The sequence below is a fragment of the Eumetopias jubatus genome, unplaced genomic scaffold (assembly GCF_037043125.1).
Source record: "Eumetopias jubatus isolate StellerSeaLion01/CBP00866 unplaced genomic scaffold, mEumJub1_p1.0 scaffold_2, whole genome shotgun sequence".
Lineage (NCBI taxonomy): Eukaryota > Metazoa > Chordata > Mammalia > Carnivora > Otariidae > Eumetopias > Eumetopias jubatus.
Window position 1 is genome coordinate 147,481,417 of NW_028274808.1, and position 23,827 is coordinate 147,505,243.

At 35.7% G+C, this 23,827-nt stretch overlaps 1 protein-coding gene across 2 annotated transcripts in view; it reads right to left on the reverse strand.

Annotated features, from left to right (window-relative positions):
* Window positions 1-23,409, reverse strand: part of YTHDC1 (YTH N6-methyladenosine RNA binding protein C1) — a 35,713-nt gene extending 12,304 nt beyond the window's left edge. For both annotated transcript variants that reach the window (XM_028100623.2, XM_028100621.2), the window contains exons 1-9: window positions 23,038-23,409; window positions 13,272-13,373; window positions 12,584-12,912; window positions 12,032-12,464; window positions 7,246-7,335; window positions 6,721-6,774; window positions 6,045-6,139; window positions 4,456-4,564; window positions 4,256-4,373 (exon numbers count right to left, since the gene is read on the reverse strand). In XM_028100623.2, the coding sequence (XP_027956424.1) occupies window positions 4,256-4,373; window positions 4,456-4,564; window positions 6,045-6,139; window positions 6,721-6,774; window positions 7,246-7,335; window positions 12,032-12,464; window positions 12,584-12,912; window positions 13,272-13,373; window positions 23,038-23,065 (1,358 nt within the window). In that variant the 5' untranslated portion in view covers window positions 23,066-23,409. The remainder of the gene's footprint in view (window positions 1-4,255; window positions 4,374-4,455; window positions 4,565-6,044; window positions 6,140-6,720; window positions 6,775-7,245; window positions 7,336-12,031; window positions 12,465-12,583; window positions 12,913-13,271; window positions 13,374-23,037) is intronic.
* Between the last annotated feature and the right edge of the window lie 418 nt (window positions 23,410-23,827).

Consider the following 23,827-nt stretch of genomic DNA (forward strand, 5'->3'; position numbering starts at 1 on the left):
TCAAGAATGTATACATACACGTATACAAAATATATACACACGCTTTTTTTTTTTTAAACTTTTCAGGCTATCAGAAGTTAAAAGAAAAAAAGACTATACTAACAAGCCTATACCAAAGTCTATAGAGTATCTAGAGGGAAATCTCTAGTTAACAATTCTTCGTACTTTAATACTTCCTTAGATTATCCCTCTTAACTGCCAGTTAAAAAACAGTTACAGGAAAGGAATAACCTACAATCCACCAAAATATAGGAAAATTACAGATTATTACTGCAAAGTTATCACTGTTATTTAAATATTAGCAATGGAATACTGAAGGTCCAAAATAAAACCATACGTTGAGCTGGTTGAGTCAGTTGGGGTTAATCTTCTTTGGTGGCAGTGGTTCTAACTAGCTGGATTCTAGAGGTATTTTTCTGTGTTGACAAATTAAGCTCTACCAAGATATCAACCAAGAATTCTGAGGCCCTAGGCAAAACAGGACTCAGAATACGTTAAGAGAAACTGCAGGACTATGGTCATCACAACTAGAGAATAAGCATCCTAAAAATTACCTTTTGAACAGACATATGTAATGATGAAGCCCTAGCTTTACTGTGAGTACTCTAGAGAACATGAAAGTAACTCACTCATTTAAGGAGCCTGGTTAAGTGGGGGCAAATTTAACAAAAGAACATACAACTGTACAAAGGTTCTTATGTACTGGATAGTGTTAGATTCTTAAAAGGTAAAAGGAGTAATGAAAAAATTCTAGAAGAAAAGAGAAAATGGGTTATCTAGAATGGACATTAAAGGGGTGACCATAAAATACCATCAGTTTATTTCATTCTGGATGAATGACATTTCATAGAATATAGCCTTATTTTAAACTAACTCCCAGTGACAACTTAAGTCACTTTTTGTGGCTCCTCTCCTATCTGCTAACATGCACCATGTGGTCGTGAACTTCAGTGTGTCTAACAAAATACCTGAGCCATCAGAAATTCGTCAGTTTGGGGTGTGTCTCAAGATTCTACATTTTAACAATCAGATACTACTGATGCAAGTAATCTAGACACCACACCCAAAGATACTTTTATCTAATGATTATTAAATCCAAAGGGTGCTTAAACAAGTCTATCATAACTATTGTATCTGAAAAGAAAAATACTAATAGCAGTTACAGCAATTAAAGCCTTAGTTGTTTATAAAGTTTGATACTTTTAACTCTGAGTCAAATATAATTCTCATTTTATAATGAAAATTTAAGAGTACAAGAGATTTACCCCAAGGAAAATACCAATGTAATAAATATTACAAGCCCCTCAGAACTCTTAAGTATTATAAAACTACTCTTGAATGTAAGTGATGAGTATTTTCAAAATTAAAGTTATATATAAAAAAATTAAAGTTATAATTTTATTTAAGAATATTTTTTCAGAGGGCGCCTAGGCAGTTAAGCATCTGACTTTGGCTCAGGGTCCTGGGATCAAGTCTGGTGTCTGGGCTCCCTGCTCAGCAGGGAGTCTGCTTCTCCCTCTCCCCCGCCCCCTGCTTATGTGTGTGTGCTCCCTCTCTCAAATAAATAATCTTTAAAAAAAAAAAAAAAAAATTCGTTCGGAGCACAGGATGGCACAACAGTCAGTTAAGCACCCAACTCTTGCTTTCGGCTCAAGTCATGACCTCAGAGTAGTGAAATCAAGCCCCTTGTCGGCCTCTATGCTCAGCGCAGAATCTCCTTGAGAGTCTCTCCCCCCCATCCCCCTCCCACTTGTGCGTGTGCTCTCTCTCTCAAATAAATCAATCTTTAAAAAAAAAAAAGGATATTCTTTCCAGATAAACCTAAACTTAAAGAAACTTTACTACCCAAAATTTTGTACAAAATGTTAGTAGGATCAACTTTTGGGTTTGTACCTCTTCTGTTGGTGTATGCATTTTAAACAAGTTAATAAAATAGCCAGTAAGTCAATGAAAAGGAATAGGAAAGCAGTAATATATGAACAAATTAAGCTCACCTTCTGAAATAAATTTCCTTATCAAGAATTTGGAAATGAAGATTAATAGAACAAGTAACATTCAAAACAAAATTTGCAGCAACAAGTCTGAAACTGGGCAATTATTTTGTCTCCTAATCCTAGGACAACATCATCTCCAAATATTTTCCAGTAACACCAATGTTTCTAATCATAAAACCATAGACTAACAAACTTCTTGGGCCTTTACAGTTATAGTCATCCAAATAAGTCAGTCAGTCTATCTCTGCTAAAAAATAGTAAGCACCTTGTTTTCCCTATAAAGTGCCACCAGATTTTTAAATTTTATAATTTTAATTTGATTGTAATTTAAGTGTAAGTTATTACAACCTTAATTTCTGAACAGCCGTAAATTTATATTTTAAAACCCTGGGTGCAATGGAGTAGGGGAATATCACCTACAGTCTTAACACTGCATTCCCACATTATAATTATGTAATTTTTTTATTTGTTATGTTTTTCCATGTTGTTACATGGATAATTCTGCATACTGCATTTAAGTGACAAACCATAATTTAACCAATTTCCTATATGGAAGAATTTAGTTTGCTTCTAATTCTTCCCTATAGAAAGCAATGATGGTGTGAGGAATAATGATGTATTTTCATGCAGACAGCTTTTTGCAACAGTATCACCAATCAACCTAATGCACTATTTTTAACTATATAGTTGCCCATGTATCTTCATAGTCTTTCACTGTCCCCTAAATAAAAGTTTAAACTCCTTAGGCTGGCCCATATTATTGTTCATCTTTGTCTTTTGTTTTATCATCTGCTTCATAAAAAAAGGTGGCTCCCTATCCCACTCACATACCCCCCCCACCCTCCCACCTCCTCAGCCCAATGGTTTGTGTTTCCATGCTCTTCCTTCTGCTAGTTTGCCTTCCAGAACATGAATAATATTTTTCATTCTACATCTCCATCAAAATCTAACACCCAAGCTAACTTTAACTTACAAAAACTACATATGTTCTGTTTCAGGTAATTTTTTACTGAAATTAATTTTATAGGCAATAGATGTGTGCATGTCATTATAAAGTTCACTCAAATAATTAGCTTTTTATGTTAAAATAACTTTCTAGGTCCAGGATGTAACTGCTCATGCCCAAGGAGCCATGCCAGCAAACTGAAGCTTAGATTTAACTTTTGTATCCCTGTATGTGCTTGGCTCGACCAGAAATGCAGTATATCCAATCAGCCAATCCCCAAACACCAAGCCACCCCAGTATGGGCTTTTTCATCCCAAACAAGGCTGACAACTTAGCCCTATCCAACCATTTTCTATTTTGTCTCTTCCTTGTTCTTTATTCTTTATCCTGTAAAAGCTTTCTGCCTTCTGCCCCATTCTGCAGTTCTCCACAGGACACTGACCATTTCATGAAGTGTTAAATAAAGTCTGTATCACCTAAATTTACTTCTTTAATCATTTTTTAACGTTGCACATTCAGTAAGAACACAAAAATAGTGCTAATAACTCGGTGCTCAAAATGAGTCTATTTTTCTAATAAACAAATTTAAATCTTGATCACATCAGTTTCAAAACATCATAATGCCAACTAAACATGATTTGCTAACTTTCTTAAAGTAATAGCTGTTGGGGTGCCTGGGTGGCTCAGTTGCTGAGTGTCTGCCTTCAGCTCAGGATCCCAGAGTGCTGGGATCGAGCCCCTCATCAGGCTCCCTGCTCGGCGGGAGGTCTGCTTCTCCCTCTCCCACTCCCCCTGCTTGTGTGCCCTCTCTTGCGTTCTGTCAAATAAATAAATATTTAAAAAAAAAAAATAGTTGTTCACAACTAAATTAGTCACTTCCACATTGTTAACCAAGTTAAAGAGTGACTACTAATTTCCTATTCCAGTTACTAAATGACATAATTCACTAAAATAATACAGATCTAACCAGGTAACGTTTCAAGCAATTGTCTAATTCATGACAAACTTACTACTGTATAACTAATACAGAGAACAAATGAAATAAAGCTCTCGACTAAATAAACCTTTGCCCTTTACGTCATGTATTTATGAAGACAGTGAACAAGACAAGCAAAACATACTGATATATGTTTACTTTAACACTGCTAAATTTTTTTGCATCCAAATCAGCCTAGGAATGAAACAAACAAAAAGAGAAGATAATCAGAAAGAATAAATTAAAACTAAACAACTGTGGAGTTTTAACATTACTCCCAACTGGTAGCCCATTCAAAACAAGGGCAAATTTTATTATCTCCACTAATGTAAAATTTACCTGCAAATCCAGTCAATTTTAAAAACTCCTCCCAACATTTTAGCATTCATTCCTGCCGGCAGCACCCAATGTATAGGAGATCCTCCATGATGTGATTCTGAAGAAAGTCTTGCAAATCCTAAGGGAATCAAATCACAATATAAAATATAGATGCTAATATAAATGATGTTTTTATATATCCAAATTATTTTTATTCTTACCTTGAAATTTTCCACTTTCTCTGACAGAAAATATTAGTATAACACTCCTTGCAGATCTGAATGCAGCATTTAATTTCTTCTCATTTACAGGCAGCGTGGACCAAACACCCTACACAAATGATAAAAGGATCACAGACAGAAATTAATGCAAATCTTTCATCTTTGCAATTATATTTGCAAAAGACCAAAGCTGATACTGTTGTACTTTAAATTCAAGTCAGCTATAATAAAGAAAGGTCTTATTTAACAAGTGTCAAAATAATGTACTAATTTATTAAAAACTCAGGAAAAATACGGAGAAAATTCCGAACCTTAAAAGAAATCATTAAAGCAACTAGAAAACACCTTGGGGTGAGGGGATGTCAAATCTTATGGCCTAGAATTCTACATAATAGAAACAATCACCTACAATTATTTTAATATCACAACCATTTACTGTGGTAAAAACATGTTGTTTACAGGTGAATCACAGTAAGTACATTTTTCTCCTTAAAAAACTGCCTAACCAAAATAATTAAAAAATACTGTATTAGTAAATCCATCAGTGAAGATTTTCTCCAGTTCCCAGCATTTCTCATTTTTTCTATTTAAGTTCAAATGTTTATGCATTATTAGTGTGACTAGAGACCTGTGTTGTACACAGAGCCAGACAAAGTTATTAATCTCTAAAGAATTTTAATCTATTACTTGTTCGTGAAAAGATTAGAATAGTATGGTAAAGTAAGGCAGAGGCTCTAATTCAGTTCAATCTGCTCATACAAACTAGATCTCATTCATACTAAGTGCTTAGTTACTTCTGCCTAAAATTCACTCTAGCGGAGGAACAGAATAAACTTCTACTATGTAGTTATTTGGTATATAGCTTGCATTTATAAAGTCTGATGGGTAATTATTATTGTGAGAAATATTAAGATATTAACACTGACAAAAATATGGTTAGAAAAATTAACTTTCTAAAAATCAGTAGAAGCTGTAATGACTCATTTTAAGCCAAGAAAAGAAAAATTTTATAATGGTGTGACAGATGTATTTTTGCAGCAAAAACAAACATAAAATTAGTATCTTACAACATCCTACAGCAACTGGACATATCATTTTTGTAAAGCGTTGGGGTGGGCCTTTAAGTTAACTCTTTCCCTTTTCTTCTAAATTCAAGTGATGTTACTTCTAAAAATAAAAGAAATTCTCCATAAAAGAATGATTTCTTCTCAAGAAGATCTCAAGGTGTAAAACCATCATCAATATAAAACAAAAAAACGGTTAATTACAGAAACATTTAAAGAAGTGGTAGTACAGGAAGTTAGCAACTGAATACAGACAAAAAAAATAATCTCCTATGGTACAAAGTATAAAACATACATATTCTTCAATATCAAATATTTTGACTTCTAAAATCACCTTTAGAAGACTCTAACTCAAATTACTACTAGGTTGCTTAACCAGCCACAAAGCAGACCCTCAACGGCAACTGGGCTACGGATCTTTAAAGCTTTAATGAAAATCACAGCATACTACTAAGATACTCAAGTCCACCTTCCCATTTAAAATTTTCAAGACTGGGATAGTTTCAACAGAACTGATGCTAATACCTTAGCTTTGGCAAGAGACACATTCTCATGGTTGTTACTCTTTATGAGAAAAAATCTTGCATCCTGTAGGACATATTTGAGTTTACTGGTTTGATCTGAAAAAAAAAAAAAAAAATCCAAACCAATTAACCAGAGGCCATTATCACAGAGGTGTAAGCTGTACTGAAATTAGCCCTCCACAACCCAGCTAAACTTTTAAAATTCATCATCACCCATTCGATCTGGAAAGCTAAGCCACAACATATAATAGAGCAAAGCTAAGAAAAGACACCAGCATTCTGCAAGAAGTTAAACCTAATCTAGTGATGTTCCGATATATCAGATTCATATTTAAGTATGAAAATAGCTATAAATTTTATAGATTTCTTTTATCAGATTATTCATTTAAATATACCATTATGCTATTAAATATATATGTGTGTGTGTGTATATATATATACACACACACACCATCCACTGTGTCCAAAACTATAGAATATCCTAAGATGTTTGCTATTGTTCTAAAAGATATGCAGTTAAGAAATAAATGTGGAGCTCTTTGTAAGACTACATTAATTCTTTAATGTAATATATCAGAACATTACTACATTAAAACCAACCATTAATGGAGAACAATAAGGCAAAATAATGACTTTATGCAGCATGCAATGAAAACAATTTCAAATTTAAATGATACCTTTTCGGACAGCACGAACGGAAGATGATAATTTCTCATGCTTCTTTTCTGAACCTGTATTTAGCCAAAGTACATTTGTTCAGATTGAGCTTTAATAGAGATAAGACAAAATTTCTACAGTCTTGTCACATAAAGTTCTCATTCAAGACAAATTATTCTTCCTGGCGCACCCACACACACAAAAAAAAAATACTTCTCAATGTGTACGAGTGTTTTTGTTTTTTGGGTTGTTTGGATTTTTTAAAAAATATGTATATTTGAACAGTTTCCCACTCAGAAAACTAGTCACTGAATCATCATCTTCCAAGAAAAAAAAAGTGAAATTCCACTTAAGCAGTAACAGAACAGGATTAAAATAATAAGAAAAAGCTCAGTTTCCTCTAGAATTATTACACTGAACATGCCAAAAATCAATACTAATGAACATCAACAAGTTCACACTAAACTACAGCCTCCACACTTTCTACAGCAAATTACATTAGAATCAGTCAGATATGATCACAAATAAAAGTAAAATGAGGATACCTGCATATGACTCTGATGCAGAGCTTCCACTTCTATCAAAAACAATTGGAGAGATGCCTCTAGCTCTCTTCCTTTCCTTCTTTTTCTCATCTAAAAAGAATTCAAACAAGATTTTTAAAAACATTACAATATAGGTACAGGTACTCGAACAAGAATATATCATGTGCCTGGTTTTTGCACAATCCTTAAGTATTAGTCATTGCTAATCTCTCCCCTAACCCCTCAATTTCCTCAGAAGGTGTTCCATTTCAAAGGCACTGTTCAAAAAACAGAAACATATTGCTTCTCCCACCAACTTCAAATTAAAAACACATGACCAAAAAAAAAAATAAATAAATAAATAAAAACACATGACCATATAACTGAGAACTACTTATCCTCTACATAAAGGTAGTCTTAAATAAAATTTTCAAAGAGGGGGAAAAATCTGCAAAGCAAACACAACTTTTATTTCAGTCAAATATACTGTTTCTTTCTATGTACCAGGTACCACTGGTTCTAGTAAGTCCACTCTCTAGAAAGTATACTATCATTCTTCATTACAATTCCAACTCTGATTCTCAGATGTCTGACAAACCCCAGAACCCAAAGCTTTTCAACTGTAAAAAATAGTAATAATAATACACTACAGCAAGTTAGTGATTCCTCTTCTGGTTGCCCCTGCTTACTTTTGTGTCTTCAATTCCATTCTTCATGACCATTTCCCTCTTGGATTACTGCTGTTGTTTTCAAATTCAATTTAAAATTCCTAAAATGTTATCAACAGCCTATGTATTTCTACTAAAAAGCTGAGACTCTTCAGTGGACAGAAGAGGTTTTGCATTACCTGTTACTTAAGAACAATTTCAAGCTTAATTTGGAACTTTATAAGCATATAAACAAACACCTAAAATTATGTATTAGGCTCTCCTGTCTCTGTTTATTGGTATTTTAATTATACCATTATAAGTTCCTTTACTTATCAGCTAGAAGGAGGAATAAATACGGAAAGAAAATGCACACATTTACTTTTATAAAGATAGCAGAAGGCTAAAAAAAAAAAAAAATGGTCCTGCATATTTTTCCATTATATGACTATAAACAGTTACCTATTTAAAAAGATTTAGCTAAATTATCTCCCTAATCCTCATAACAAGCTCATGAAATACTTAAAGCTGTTATTCTCTTTTACAGAAAAGAGGAGAGGTTAGGCAACTTGGCCAATGTCCCACAGTTCCTGGATGGCAGAACTTCGTATCAAATCCAAGTCCTCTAACTTGAAAGTGCAAGCCCTGAGTTCTCTTCTTATTGAGCAAATAGAAAAGATATTTTATTACTATTCCTGAATGGGGATTCCAGGTCTAACTAGTTTGAAGATGGTAAATTCCAAGGACATTCTAAAGTTCCTTTATTTAAGCATCTTTCCCTTTATTATGTACTGCTGTCTCTCCAAATAGATGTAACAAGAAGCTTATAAGTGACAATGATTTTCCTAACACAGGGCTGAAAGAGCAGGGAAACACATATTGGCACAATTACAAAGCCAAGCCCATTTAAAGCAAGCAACCATGGGGATGATATCTCAAATAACCAGCTATATATTTATTTACAGAAAAGCATTTATTTCCAGGCTCACTTGCTTTGAATGATACCTGAACTTTAAAAAGGTTGTTGTTGTTGTTGTTGTTTTTAAGATTTTCTTTCTTTGAGAGAGCAAGAGCAAGAGAGATCACAGAGGAAGAGGAAGAAGCAGACTCCCTGCTCGGCACACAGGCCTCAATCCCAGGACCCTGAGATCATGACCTGAGCTGAAGGAAGACACTTAACCAACTAGCCACCCAGGCACCCACGAACTTTCAAAAGATTCAAGAATCCTTTCCCTCAGGGCCAACTGTAAGACTTCAAGTGAATAGACTGAAGCCTTTTAGTATTAAATGACTGAAAAACCTCACCCAAACAGATGAGAAACAGGAGGTTTTGTAAAATCCTAAATCTTTCTCATACATCTGTTTTGTTCACTGACTACACATTCCTATATAGTGCCTAGCACTGAACAGAAACCCAATTCAGTAAATCAATGAATATGACATTCATAGAGATTAAAAATGAAACCTTGTTAAATTTATTTTATTTATAAATTATACATAAAATTCTAGCACGTTTATCATTTTTTCTCTCTGAACATGTAGGAGTCTAAGCATTACAAACTGAACACTAATAATACACCTTTTGTTGATAATTAAAAACAGTATTTTATAAAGTACTAAAAGGATCTCTCACTAACATGATACAGGAAAAAAAAAGCAAAGTTAAGATCCTGCCCGTTTTTTTTTTTTTAAGAGAAAACTTCCTCAACTTTTAAAATAAATACCATTAGAAATCTCCAAGGATTTTTCATCTTTTTTTTTTTAAACAAACAACTCCCACTGCTCTTAAGTTTATGATCTCCTCTCCCAACGATTAGTCTCAGGTTGAAAGAACAATGAAAAGTCATCTAACATATAAACTTTTAATGACCACCAAAGTGCCACTTTTACAAATAAGTTACTGAAAATTCTGGAAAAAAAAAAAAAAAGATAAACTAGAAGCTAGAAAATTCGTAACACAGAAACTGAACTGTGATCCCTTCTGTTTAAAAATAGACATCTCCTGGAGCGACTGGGTGGCTCATTTGGTTAGGCGTCCAACTCCTGACTGCAGCTCAGGTCATGATCTCAGGGTCATGAGATCTAGCCCTACACATCGAGCTCCACACTCAGCAGGGAGTCCGCTGGAGACTCTCCCTCTACCCCCACAACCCTCACGCACTTGCGCACTCTCTCTCTAAACAAATCTTTAAAAAAAAAAAAAGACATCTCCTAATTCAGGAGTTCCAAATCCACTCCCATTTTTCTTTCAAACATTTTTATGGAAAACTACTCCATGATTAAAAATAATAACTTCCTGCACACTAAACAGTCTCTAAAACATGTTCCACATAAAGGATCTGCCAAGGAAAATCCAGTTTCTTTTAATAAGCAAAGTAAGAATTCCAGGTATCTCTTAAAAAAACAATAAATTCTTCAATAAACAGCTGATATCAAGGTTCATGAGACTACTGACTACCATTTAATCTGAAATGTCTTACCCACAAAGATATGAAGTATTATCAAGTACCTTGCTACAGCATCATCTAGGAGCTTGTTAAAAATGCAGATTATTTTAAGTACTATCCATTTAAATAAGTCTCCCTTGTTTGACTTAAATAGGACAAATAAATATTGTTCCTAACATAGATACCAAAAAGATTCCTAAAATAAAATATCCCCTACCCCATGGATATTTCACACATTCATCACAGTAAGTGAACATTCATTCATATTGTCAATGCACTTTTTGTTCTCTATCCATTACTAAATTATAAAAGATACATAATCCCATCAGTTTGCAAAAAGTACAATGGGAAAGTACAATTCAAGATTCCACAAAGTTTGGGGTGCCTGGGTAGCTCAGTTGGTTAAGCCTCTGCCTTCGGATTGGGTCAGGATCCCAGAGTCCTGGGACTGAGCCCCACATCAGGCTCCCTGTTCAGAGCGAGTCTGCTTCTCCCTCTCCCTCTGCCCCCACCCCTTGCTTGTGCTTTCTCTTGATTTCTCTCTCTCTCAAATAAAATCTTAAAAAATATTCCACCAAGTTTTATATCAAACTCAACTACTCATCTACTCAATTTAACTCTTTATCCCCCTTTAAAATCCTCTCTAAACTCCCAAACCTAGAACTCCAGTGAACAAAAGGTTGAAAGCACTTCAGTTACCAATCTCTAAAAAACAGAAAATAGCTGGCCATTTGCTTTATCACCTATACAATTTTAAGAATATGATTTACTAACAATGTACTTTTAAAATGATATACCAACAATGTACTATAAAATGATAAAATTTTATAATAATGAAATTGTAACGATCCTATATAACAAAACAATAGAATTTTTCTTACTATTCCAACTTTTAGTTCATTTAGAATACACAGCAGATCTGGCTGCATCCGGACATAAGACAGCCATGACAGTATGCATAACCATCATAAAATGGCAAGGGATCTCTTAAGTACCCTGACCTCTCTCCTTGTTGTACGCTCTGAATTTCCCCTCAAAAGAGGGTCCCCCCACCCTTAGCCTAGTGACTGCAACTGCCTACCATTCCTATATTTACATCTCGTAGATCAGATAGGGATAAAGTGGTAGGACATGTAGTATTGAAGGAATGACCAAGACAGCTCTTAACCAATCTCCCCACAAAAATCTTAACTCTTATTTTCCACCTCTTGTACTTTTACACCCAGCCTTTGGGAGATCCCGCCCAAGTCAGTCAACCCACAAGTACAGAATTGAAAAAACACTGTGTACTCCCAAAAAAAAGTTAAGATTTCTATTACCATATGATAGAAATCTAGAGGCATTTAACATGGAATTACTGTAGTAACTAGACAGGTTCCATATCAATATACTTCAATTACATCAGACATCAGTGTTTAAATAAGCTGTTGACTCGTATGAAAACCTAAGAATTTATAACTATGACCTGAAATACATTTCCATATAGAGAAATAATCAGACTTGTATTCATTTAGAACACAATCAATTTGAATCTGGGAAACACATTTACTATTACTCAAAAGTACATAATTATAAAAAAAACAACACAAGACAACCTTATTAACATCCTCAACTCAAAATATTTTATAATTCAATTTAAACATGTTCAGAAATAAAATCACCCCAGTTGTTTTTTTAAAAAAAAAACAAACTTATAAATACAAAAAGTAGTACCTGATCCATCTGTGCCTGAACCAGATCTGACAGATCCATCTGTGAAAGAAACGGATTCAGAATCAGAGTCGCTAGCTTCACTTCGAGTATCATAATCATTTCCCTCTTCCTTCTGGTCTCTCTCATCCTGTTCATATTCTTCTTCCTCCTCCTCCTCCTCTTCCTCCTCCTCTTCCTCCTCTTCCTCCTCTTCCTCCTCCTCCTCTTCTCCATCTTCATCCACTTCTTCATCTTCCTCTGCATCTTCTTCTACCTCTTCATCTTCCTCCACATCTTCCACCCCTTCCTCCTCATTCTCAGTATTGTTGCCTTGCTCATCAGAAGAACCACTGCTGCCAGTCTCATGGTCAGAGCCATATTCTTCAGAGTTCACTTCTTCCTTAGAAGATTGGCTGGATCTGCTTGCACGTCTATCCACTTCAAGCCCAATTCTCTGATGTTTAAAGAAAAAGGGAATCAGCAGTCATATAACAGACAAGGTCAGAGTGAATAAATAGTTCTAAAGCCTCAAAAAGAATTGCTTTGTTTTACATCTGCAATAACATTTACTACCTCAGAACCATCTGGCGTAGGGGATTTGGTCCTCCTTTCAGGGTCCCTTTTTCGGAGACAAGTTTTTTCAGGTTGACTCTTATAAGGTTCTCTAGAAGCACTGCTTGACAAACGAATCTTCCGATCAGCTTCTAGACGCTTGCTTCTTTCAGATCTTTGATATTCCTCATTTTTATACTCTGCAACTGACTTTCCTTTAGTACTAACTATTCTTTTGTTATTGCTAGCAGATGAGCTCAGTGGCTTAGAAATCAACTGTCTTGAATGAACAGAAGGCTTTTGTCGCTTGATGTCAGTAGATTCCATTCGGTCACTTTTTCTTTTTGATCCTTAAAAATACAATTTAAATAAAGCATATAAATGTATTTTAGGCATTCTATTTGTTTCAGCAAAGATTAACAAATAATATGTATCAAAGAGAAAAAAAAGGCTCATTTCTTTAAAATATCTTCTGAAATGTTAATCATAAAAAAACAAAGCCTGCAAATTTTGGAATAAATTCATGTATGAGACATTTCACACATCTGAAAAAAAAATAGATCACTTTTAATCACATAGAATTGGGTACCACAGTTTGTTATGATCGTACTTTTGGTGTTAATGGACTCAAGGAATAAGAACAAAAGGAAAGTCACTTTCTTAATAAATCTCTAAAATTATTTTTTAGAAAATTAAAAATATTACATACCCTTTTTCTCGTTTTTATCTTGTTCACTCTCTGGATTATACAGTTCATCATCCTGTTCTGGTACTTCAGTCAAAATATCATCTAGAACATTTAGTTCTCCATCTGAAAGCCAGAAAATTAAAAATAGGGAAAAATCATTACCATTAAGCATTTATCTTGGACTACTATATTGGGTCTACATAAATATGAAAACATAACCCTCAAAGACATTTTATTTCAGGATCAAGACACAAGACTAATTCTATAAAACCATACAAAGTAAAGAACATGACACAGACCTCTGGTCTACAAAGCCAGGAGTAGTATATACCCACCCCATAGGGTATGAAAGGATATCCTGGAGTGCAAAAAGAAAATGTTAAGAATTTCTGTATCTGTAGCTCATTTTCTAATTTCTAATTTTTCTAACTGCTTTAAAATGTGCACAAAATAAAGGTACAGAAATACATGTGTGTTAACATAAACACACACTTAACAAGGATTGCGTACTCCTCAAGATACTGATTACCAAGAAAAAAAAATTTTACAGTGGAGAAACATGACAGATTCCAACTTAACCACAGTGAGTCAAATCAATATCAAAGACTCCCTGGCAATGATGCACAACAATTCTGTGATTCTCTTATGCAAAATTCAAACTCTGAACCTGTATGTGAGAAAACATCAAATAAACCAAAATGAAGGGTCATGAACTACAAACAGTAAGAAATCACTCCAGATTAAAGGAGAATAAAAAGACATGATAACTGAATAAGGCATACAACTGGGAAGCTAGTAAAATTATAAAAAGGTCTGTAGATTAAATATCACTGTTAATTTCCTGAATTTTGATAGTACTATCGTTAAGTAAAAGTCCTAATTCTTAAGATATACATACTTAAGTATTTAAGGACAAAGAAGTATGTCTGCAATTGACAAATGGTTCAGGAAAAAAAGTGTGCCTGCACATGCATATGTCCTCAAGAAAAACAATGTGGTAAAAAGTTAACATTTGTGGACTGTGGTTGAAAGGTAAAAAATTTTTTGTACTATTCTTATAGCTATTCTGTCCAAAAAATGTCAAAAATAACATTAAAAGAAAAAAAAGTACTTCTGTGCTACACAATCAAAAACATTTCAGACTACTGGTATAAACTAGGAAACGTTAACTTGTTCAGGCAAGAACTGTTGACTATAATTGACATACTGAATGATCGTGAAAACCTTATGTAATTCAGTTTTCTCACTGCATCCCTACCCTCGACATTTCCAACAGGACAAAATAAACCCTAGAAATACACGCAAATATTTACTACTTTAAAAGCTGATTTCTTTTAATACGAGCGCCTGTGTGGCTCAGTCAGTTGGGCATCTGCCTTTGGCTCAGGTCATGATTCCAGGGTCCTGGAATACAGCCCCATGTTGGGCTCTCTGTTCAGCAGGGAGTCTGCTTCTCCCTTCTCCCTATGCCCCTGCTCACGTTCTCTTGCTCACTCTCTCTCAGATAAATAAAATCTTTTCTAAAAAATTTTTAAAAATAGATTTTTTTAAATAATACACTAAAGCTAATGATAAATGCTTTGAATACTAAGTATTCTGGTGCCAAAAATATCTTTCCAAATTTAAAGTGTGGTAAAGAGAAATATAAAGTCATGAACACTGATGAGATAGGACAATTTTATTTATGGCTCCAACCAAAAAGCAAAGCCCATTAAAAATTACAGCAAGGGTAGTAATTAACCTGACCTGAGGTCTATAAACAAGATAAATGAAACTAAAATATCTCCAAAGGGTGACAGAAATCAGTGACTGAAGAAAACTAAAATACTTAATGTAGGTATAAGAAAGATCAGATAGGATACAGAAAATTGCTATTTAAGAACCCATCTTCCTCAGTGTCTGGAGTTAGACAGTTGCGGCTTAAACATCTAGGGGCACCTGAGTGGCTCAGTCCTTTGAGAGTCCCACTTGGTTTCAGCTCAGGTCATGATCTCATGGGTCATGGAACTGAGCCCTGTGTTGGGCTCTGAGCTAAGCGGGGAGTGTGCTTGAAGATTCTCTCCCTCTCCTCCTCCCCCACAAAGCATGCACACTATCTCTGTCTCAAATAAATAAACAAATCTTAGAAAAAAAAAATCAAAAACTACATATGCTGGAATGGCATAACAATTGATTTCTTTAGGTGGTTAACAGCGCACTTTACTGTTTTTCTAAAATGAATATATATACTATATGGATTGTTTTTATTTTTACTTATAGCTCTCTAGTCAGTAAAAAGGTGTATCCAACAGGGGCACCTGGGTGGCTCAGTCGTTAAGCGTCTGTCTTCGGCTCAGGTCATGATCCCAGGGTCCTGGGTTCGAGCCCCACATCGGGCTCCCTGCCCAGCGGGAAGCCTGCTTCTCCCTCTCCCATTCCCCCTGCTTGTGTTCCCTCTCTCACTGTGTCTCTGTCAAATAAATAAAATCTTAAAAAAAAAAAGTGTATCCAACAGATCTTCACAAGAATCAACTACATTTCTGAACCAAAAACAACCAAAAAAAAACTATCAGAATGAAATAGGCAATTAAGTAAACATAGTGCTACACAAATCTTTTCATGAAATCACTAGCTCTATATTAGAAATATCAATCCAAAATCCTGAACATTTACATGAAATTACACACTTTATATGTGCTAAATCTAACACAGAATGAAGGATTTGTGCAGGTTTTAAATCCTGGTTTCCCTATTGAAAAAAAAAGGTTATCGTTTAAAAAAAGCCTTAACAAATAATTGTATTCGTCAAATGCAGAGACTGGCTGTAGTTTTAAAAAGCAGCCATAAATTTTTAAGACAATAAATATTAACCAACGCTTACTTTTTTTAAACATTTTACCACTTTCATGCATATCATATATATACATACATGAAACACCTAAACTATGTTTTATCATCTATTACTTCACAGATAAAGAAACAGGAGCTCAAAAGTACAAGGTGACCAAATTCATGTGTCTAGAAACAGAAGGGTACAAGCCTACAGTTCAGGTTTTCTAAATCTAGAGTTAAATTAGATGGGGAACATTAGAAAAACCTTTAAACAAAGTACAAGGAAACAACAAAAATGCAAATTATTAAAAAGTCATGTGCACTAGCACTAGATTAATTTCAAATTAATGCACCAGAAAGCTCTATATAACTGACATTATAGCAGTCTGACATTTAAGATCAAACACTACGTCCTCACTTGATGGTCTACATTTTTATCCATATTATATTTCATGACATCAATACCTGTGTTTTTATCACATACTGACAAATGAAGGCCTGCAGAATAAATTCAGCCTATGGTTTATTTGACCAGCAAGATAAGAATGGCTTCTGCCTCTTAAAGGTTGTGTTTGGGGGGGGGGGGGTGGATGTAAAGAACATGTGACAAACCCTTGTGGGTTTTTCCAACCCTTAATATAAGTGACATTTTAAATTACTTTTCTCCATTACTGAAACCCCTTATATATTTACTGTAATATAATATACAGAAGATCTGGATTTGGAAGAAAATCCAGGTTATCATTTAAGAGCTAAGTTATCTTCAGGAAGGTCTCAGTCTGAGCTCCAGTTTCTTCACTTCTGATAAGAGGCATTTAGAATAAAAAGATCAGTGTTTGGAGAAAGGAACAGGAGTGCAGTTATTTGAATCTCTTGAGTTTTTAACCTTTCCTTTATCACTATCAAATTCTAATAAACCCTGCCTGCCACAAACCTTGTGTTAATGACCAGGATACATTATACACAAAATCTGGTCCAGAACACAAAAATACTTTTTTTTAATAAACAAATATATACATGTTCTAATTATCTATTGCTATATAACATACCATCCCAAAACTCAGTGGCTAAAAGAATACAATCATTTATTATTATTGCTTAAGGTTCTGGGGCTCAACTAAGGTCTCTCATGTGGCTGCCGTCAGATGGTGGGTAGGGCTAGAATCACCTGAAAGCTTGTTCATTCACGTCTGCCTGACATCTACACCAGAAAGACTCAAAACAGCTGAGGCTTCTAGGGCATTTCTTTCTGTGGTCACGCTCTACCATGGCAGCTTCAGGTTAGGCAGACTTTTTACATGGTGGTTTAGGGCTCTAAATACGTACATCCCAAAAGAGAAAAGGCCAGGCAGAAGCTCGGTTCAGTATTTAATTCAGAGGCAATCACAAAAGTCTACTCAGGTTCAAAGAGAGGAGACACAGACTCTACCTAATTGATGGAGAAGTGTCAAATACTTGGTGTTTTCAAAGCTATCACCATCTACTTAGTTTTGTTTAAACTTAAGGATTTTAATTACAAACGTAAGGTGTATTTTTAAAAACCAAAATACGGTTTTAAAATGAGAAAGTTTACAGTACTGGTTATAAAGCTGAGTTAAGCTCTTTCTCTGACCACTTCTTTCATTGGCTAGAAAAAGTACACTTTGTACATATTTCAATCCACTTTTCCAACCCAGAACGAATTATAAAGTAAATATTATTTACTTTCTTTATTTATAATTTATTTATAATTTATTTATTTATATAAAATAAAATATATTATTTTAATATTCTCAGAAGCTACTGCTGCTGAAGACTAAACATCATTGGCATATCCCTTTTGGGAAAAAAAAAATAATTGTCTTTAAGAGATAAAATAACACCCACTAGTTTTCTAGAGTGATCTTCTTTAAAACACCTTAATAAATTTAATTTTTATTTTATTTTTTAAATAAACTTAATTTTTAAGGGTTTTAAATCACTCTTTGTCCTAAAAATATACAATGTATATTTTATTATTTATTATTATTCTGTATATTTTAAGTATTCAATTCCTTCATAGCAGCTTGACAGCAGCACCCCAACCTAACAATGTTAAACAGTAAAACAAAGGTTAACAAATGCCAGATTAAGAAGAATTCTATGAACATAGAATTCATGTACTACAAAAATAACTCTAGTGTAATACTTCTATAAGATAGAGAACTTCACATAGTTTTTGGATAAGTCTTTACAACGGATCCAATATTGGGGCACCTGGGTGGCTCAGTAAGTCGGTTAAGTGTCTGCCTGCAGCTCAGGTCATGATCCCAGGGTCCTGGGATCAAGTCCTACATCAGGCTCCCTGCTCAGCGGGGAGTCTGCTTCTCTTACTCTCCTCTGTCCCCTGTTCATGATCTCTCTCTCTCTCTCAAAATCTTAAAAAAAAAAAAAATACAGTATTTTTTGAAAATTTTGAAGACTCAAAAAACTGTTTAAGATGCCACAACAAAATGAATTTTGTCACAATGAATTAGCTCAAATGAAACACAAAATTATTCATTAAACAGTGTTTCTATTTACAGCTAAAATTCAAATTCATCCAAAAGTTATTAAAACTCCAAGGATTTAATACAAAAATGCACACCTTGCATTTTTTAAAAGGACTAGTTGGTCATTAAGGAACCAGATTCTCACCTGAAAGCAACCAAAAGGAGCAGTCCTGAGACAGAAAAGGTAATGTATGTCATGGTTTTGCAAGAGACAATCTGGGTTTATGGCTGGTAAACATGTGTATTTACAAATACTGCCTGCACACAGACCATGCTTGCTCTTTTACTTTTTTTTAACCTAATAGCTATTAACTATTAAACAAGTACTTTATCTGTCTGACCCTAGTATGCATGTAAGCCTGTAACTCCTGAATAACAATGTTAAATAACTGCAAATAAATTTGGTATGCATGATACTCTGTGCAAGAGTAGAAATGGTAAGGAGGACAATCCTACACACCTCTAGTGGATTAACTGCCTTAACAAAATTCAAGCACCATGTTGTCCAATCTTCCAAAGTTTCAAAATTGATTCCCAAATTCAGATTTTCATTTGGAATTGACTTATTAAACACTGCCTCAAGAACAGAACAAAAATGCAGGTTGTTGCCAGCTTGACTACTCTGTGGAAGTGCAATCTGTGAATATTTTGTTTTCACAATACATGATGTAGATGGACGTCACTATCATCACTGATGCAAGCTAGCCAAAATCTTATTTATCCCAAACTATTAGCAACTGAGTTTTGAAATAAAGGTACAGATCCAGGGGTACAGGAAGCAAAACAAGAAAATAAAAAGAATCACTGTCTTTAGAGTCTGTTCAAAAACTGTCAAGATGTTAGGAGTAACAAGGCTGGTTTTTATTGTTCTACTGGGGGATTTTTGTTTGTTTTAGATAATCATGGGAAAATGGAAATCTAACTAGCTTTCAAAGTACTTGAACCACCAGGTTCAAGAATTCCAGAATGAAGCCTACAGAATTGAAGTGACTTCACTAAAATCTCCCAACTATGAATCCAAATTTAATACTCTTTGTACCACACCAGAATTATGCTTTAATCTTGAAACTCCTGGCCCAGGAAGGCCACTCCCAGGTATCAGTGTAGAAAATTAACCTTTCTCTGCAACACAGTCCATTGTTTAGGACCCAAAAAGTTCTGGGTCAGGAGATACAAAGTACTGAGGGTCCAGTGACAAACTAAGACCTAGAATATTTAAACAAAGAAAATCGGGCAGTTAAATATACTACACATTCTGTTTTACAACACAGAACACCAAAGTACATTCTATCTTTTAATTCATTTAATATAGTCTTAATGGACTTTGACAAGAAGCAAGAATTCCTGGAACCTCCCCTTCTGCTACATTTTACATTAGACCAGTCTCAGTTACTGTTTGTCATTCAAAACTGTCATTCCACTAAATGAAGCGTAGAGACCTGAATATCCCATCCCACACAAATTTGCTGCTCTCCAATAAGTATACAATTTGAAGTCTAAGGAGAGCATTTTAAATTTTTTATCCTATTTCTATTATGGGTAAAATAAATACACTGGAATATCAAATACATACTCTATGCTTTCTAAAGTCCTAATTAAAGTGGACCAAGGAAGTCAACCTTTTTCTAAGGACTTACTATAGTGAGGGCTATACTATGTACATATAATACGTGTTTATGTATATATAACTGTGTTAACATATTTATATGTACCTGCCTATATGATTGTGTGTGTACACATACAATTTAAACTGAGAAAACCCTTAGCTTTGACAGCAATAGCAAATGTCTCCTAGTGAGTTACCAATGAGTCCCAACCTTGAAGTCATTTATTCAAGGCTCTGAGTCATGACTAACTGCTCACCAAGAACCTGGTGAACAAGAGACACACTCCTGGCCCTGATGGAGCTTTCAGTCTGGAAATGCAGAAAACATATTACTTATGAAAGTGGTTAACTCATTACCCTCATTTTGGATATATTAAACTTTCACACTGTTTTTCGGAGAGGACTTCATAAAAGCTTAAGAAATAAAATGAATACAAGGTGTTTAAAATAGAAAAGATATGTATTCCTCATATAGAAAAACTAAGTTAACACCACCAACAGTGCAGTATCTTTCAAATCCACTTTTTGGACATATCATCACCATAGGAATGAGAGGGAGTTGGCAATTTACATAGACTTCAGCTTTTAAGTATGGGTATTATAGAAGCATTACAGAAGTTAATGTTTGCTTATTATACAGTTAATGTGCAAAGCCCAAAAATCCAAGGACTCTATAACCAACTCTTTTAACTGTTCTGTGACTAACAGCAGATTTCTGCAATTTAAACTCATTTCTTAACAAGATTCTATATCATTCATGAAATCATTTAAGGCCTGTGACAAGTCTAAGATTCTTATAGGGCTTAACTTTAAAATTTCAAAATGTTTCATATAAGATAAGTAATAAGTACTTCCCACTTTTCCTTGTTGAAGTATGAGAAGGAAGAGGGAATTAGGTATTCTAATTCTGGTTATTATTCTAGCTGAGTGACAATGATCAAGTAAGTGAGACACCTTGGACCTCAGTTTCCTTATTTGCAAAATGAATTATTCTAGAAATCTTCTCATTACACTATAAGCAATTCCAGTAGGTTTGTATTCGCCAGCTTTCCCAGTAAACTAGAGACAATCTTTGATCTAAACTATAAAAATAAGCACTTACATCAGAGGTTTTAAAATAGATATAAGTTCAACTACAGAAATTAAGTTAATTTTTTAAAACTATACAAATGTGAGATCTTGCAAAAGTTGGACTTATCCTAAGTATTGCTAATAGGTGGCATTATAAAGTCCCTAGGAATAGTTATAAAGTTTATGTATTTGGACTGCACTTTCATCACTACATCCATTTCTAAAACAATTTTTAAAACATAACCTACTTTTCTTCCAGTGTACGTTACTATGTCTATTACTGACTTAACAACTATGTTCATTTTAACAATGAATTCTTGGGAAGTACTGGACTTTTACTCATTTTGTATTTGGTTTACCTCCCCCACCACAACCACCACCCACTCCCATACACACAGCTCACAGATTACACTCTGATACAATCAAATGTTGACTGAATTAATTTTTGATTAAAATCATCTATATTAATAACTGACTTTACTAATTTAAAAGCAGTTTCTTTTTGTCACCAACACCATGCAACGTGAAGTTCACATCCCTTTCACACTTCTCAAAATGCGGGGTGAGGTGGGTTTAAGATTTAAGGAAGGTAAATTAAACTACTACAACCTAATCGCTGAATTGCTTTAACATAGCAGCAATATCTTAAACATATTCCCAAACACACCACTTCCCAAGCTTGTCCCTATCCTAGCGCAGTTTACTGAAGCATGAAGACTCTTCTCTCTTTTAAGGAGAAAAATTAAAGAGATCATAGGCCTAATGCAACTTGACCTTAGAATCCGTTTAACAAATCCCACCCCCAAGTTAATTAGCCACACAAAAAAGTAGATCTATGAGATACAGGGCAGCAGCTGTGCCATATTTTTATCAACTATAACCTTTCCAAAACTATCACGGTAATCCTTAAAGTTAGAAAAAAACCCTAAAGGCAGCATCTAATCTAGATTACTCTCCAGAAGGGTATTGATCCAGGATATTAAGATCTGCAGGGCCTGGGAGGTCGGTATTTCAAAAGACATGACATTCCATTCTGCCAACATCAGTTCTTCCCGTATTTCACTGTAATCTTATTCCCCCAGCTCTCTATAAATTACATCCGTTTGCTCCCGGTTGTACCCTTTGGGTGCTAGCACAATGTGTTTCTATCAGAATAGTGGCCAGGATTATTTTTGCCAACCCTAAATCATGTAAATATCTCTTCAAACATCATGTTTTCCAAAAGTAAGTATTCGAGGTACTAAATGGACAATTTTGCCACTCTGCCTATTTAACAGAAGGGCCATAAATTACTTGTAGATATTTCTCAAGACCACTAATCCACCTGTACAACTTCTTAAATATGGTCACTTACTAGACTGCCATCGTTTCGATCGTGGCATTAAGGATTTTCGAAATTTTGCCTGAAAGAAAGAGTCGTTCCGAAAATACGCATTACATCCGCATAATCCTACCAGGAAATAAACCTAAGGGCCTGCCACTCAGCAGAGGCCCTCTAAACCGCGCCCAGAACTGCTAAACGGAAAGTAAAGAGGCAAATAGGATTAAAAAAACAAAAACACACACACGAAAACCAACCCTAGGCGAGATGAAGTGCTAGGTCAAACGGAGATCGAGGACACAAGGGCAGGCCTGGTTTCTTCCAGTGAGTCCAAGTGTCTCAGGTGGGAAGGATCGGCTCCGCGCGGGACAAGCTAACCTCCCCAACCCCCACTCCGCAACGACGACCACGGCTCCATCGACCCACTACAGAGCGTCGCCTCCACCCGTTACCTTTCTCCGCACTAACCTTTCTCCTCCCGGCTGTCGGCCGCCATTGCTCCCCTCCTGTTTCCGCTGCTGCTGCCGCCGCCGCCGCCGCTTCGACGCGACTCGCGCGGGCGCCGCAGCCGCGGCAGCCGTAGAACGGGCACGTCCGTCAGTCCGGCCGCTGGGCTGCGCGCTTCGCACCTTGGCCTCTACCGCTCACCGTTCTCGACTCACCCTTTTTCTTCCCGCTTCTTCCCTTTCTCCCTTTTCTCCTTTCACTCCAACCTCTGGCGCCCTAGGCCCAGCCTTCTCGTTGGGGTTTGGGTACGGGAGGGGGTAAGGGGGAGGGAAGGGAAACAGATGGCGACGGCGGGCGGCGCTAAAATGGAGCCTGCTTCCTGCGCGAAACAATCCCGCTCCCAAAATGCCCTGCGCTGTTTACGCTTCGTTCCTCCCTGGGAGCGTCACAGTGCGGAGAGGGGCGGGGAAGCGGGAAACGTGATAACGTTTGCACGTCGCTCCGTCTCCCGCAGCCCGGATGTTCCCGGCTTGAGTCTCTTTCTCAGTGATTGGGTCGCCGAAGTTGTAGTTTATTGGGCTGTGCGCAGCGGTCCGTATACCCAGGTGTCGCCGTTTTCTCACCTGAAAAGCCTGCTGACGGACCTTACTTAGCGCAAAAATGCTTCCGGTTGTTCCGCGGAACTCCTGATCCAATTCTGGAAACCAGAGATTTAGAATAAGTATGGGCCGGTCCCTTTGCAGCCGCCACTTTGGTTGCCGGATACACTTTCTTAGTTGGTGCCCTAGGCTTAGCCAAAGGCAGCGCTGGA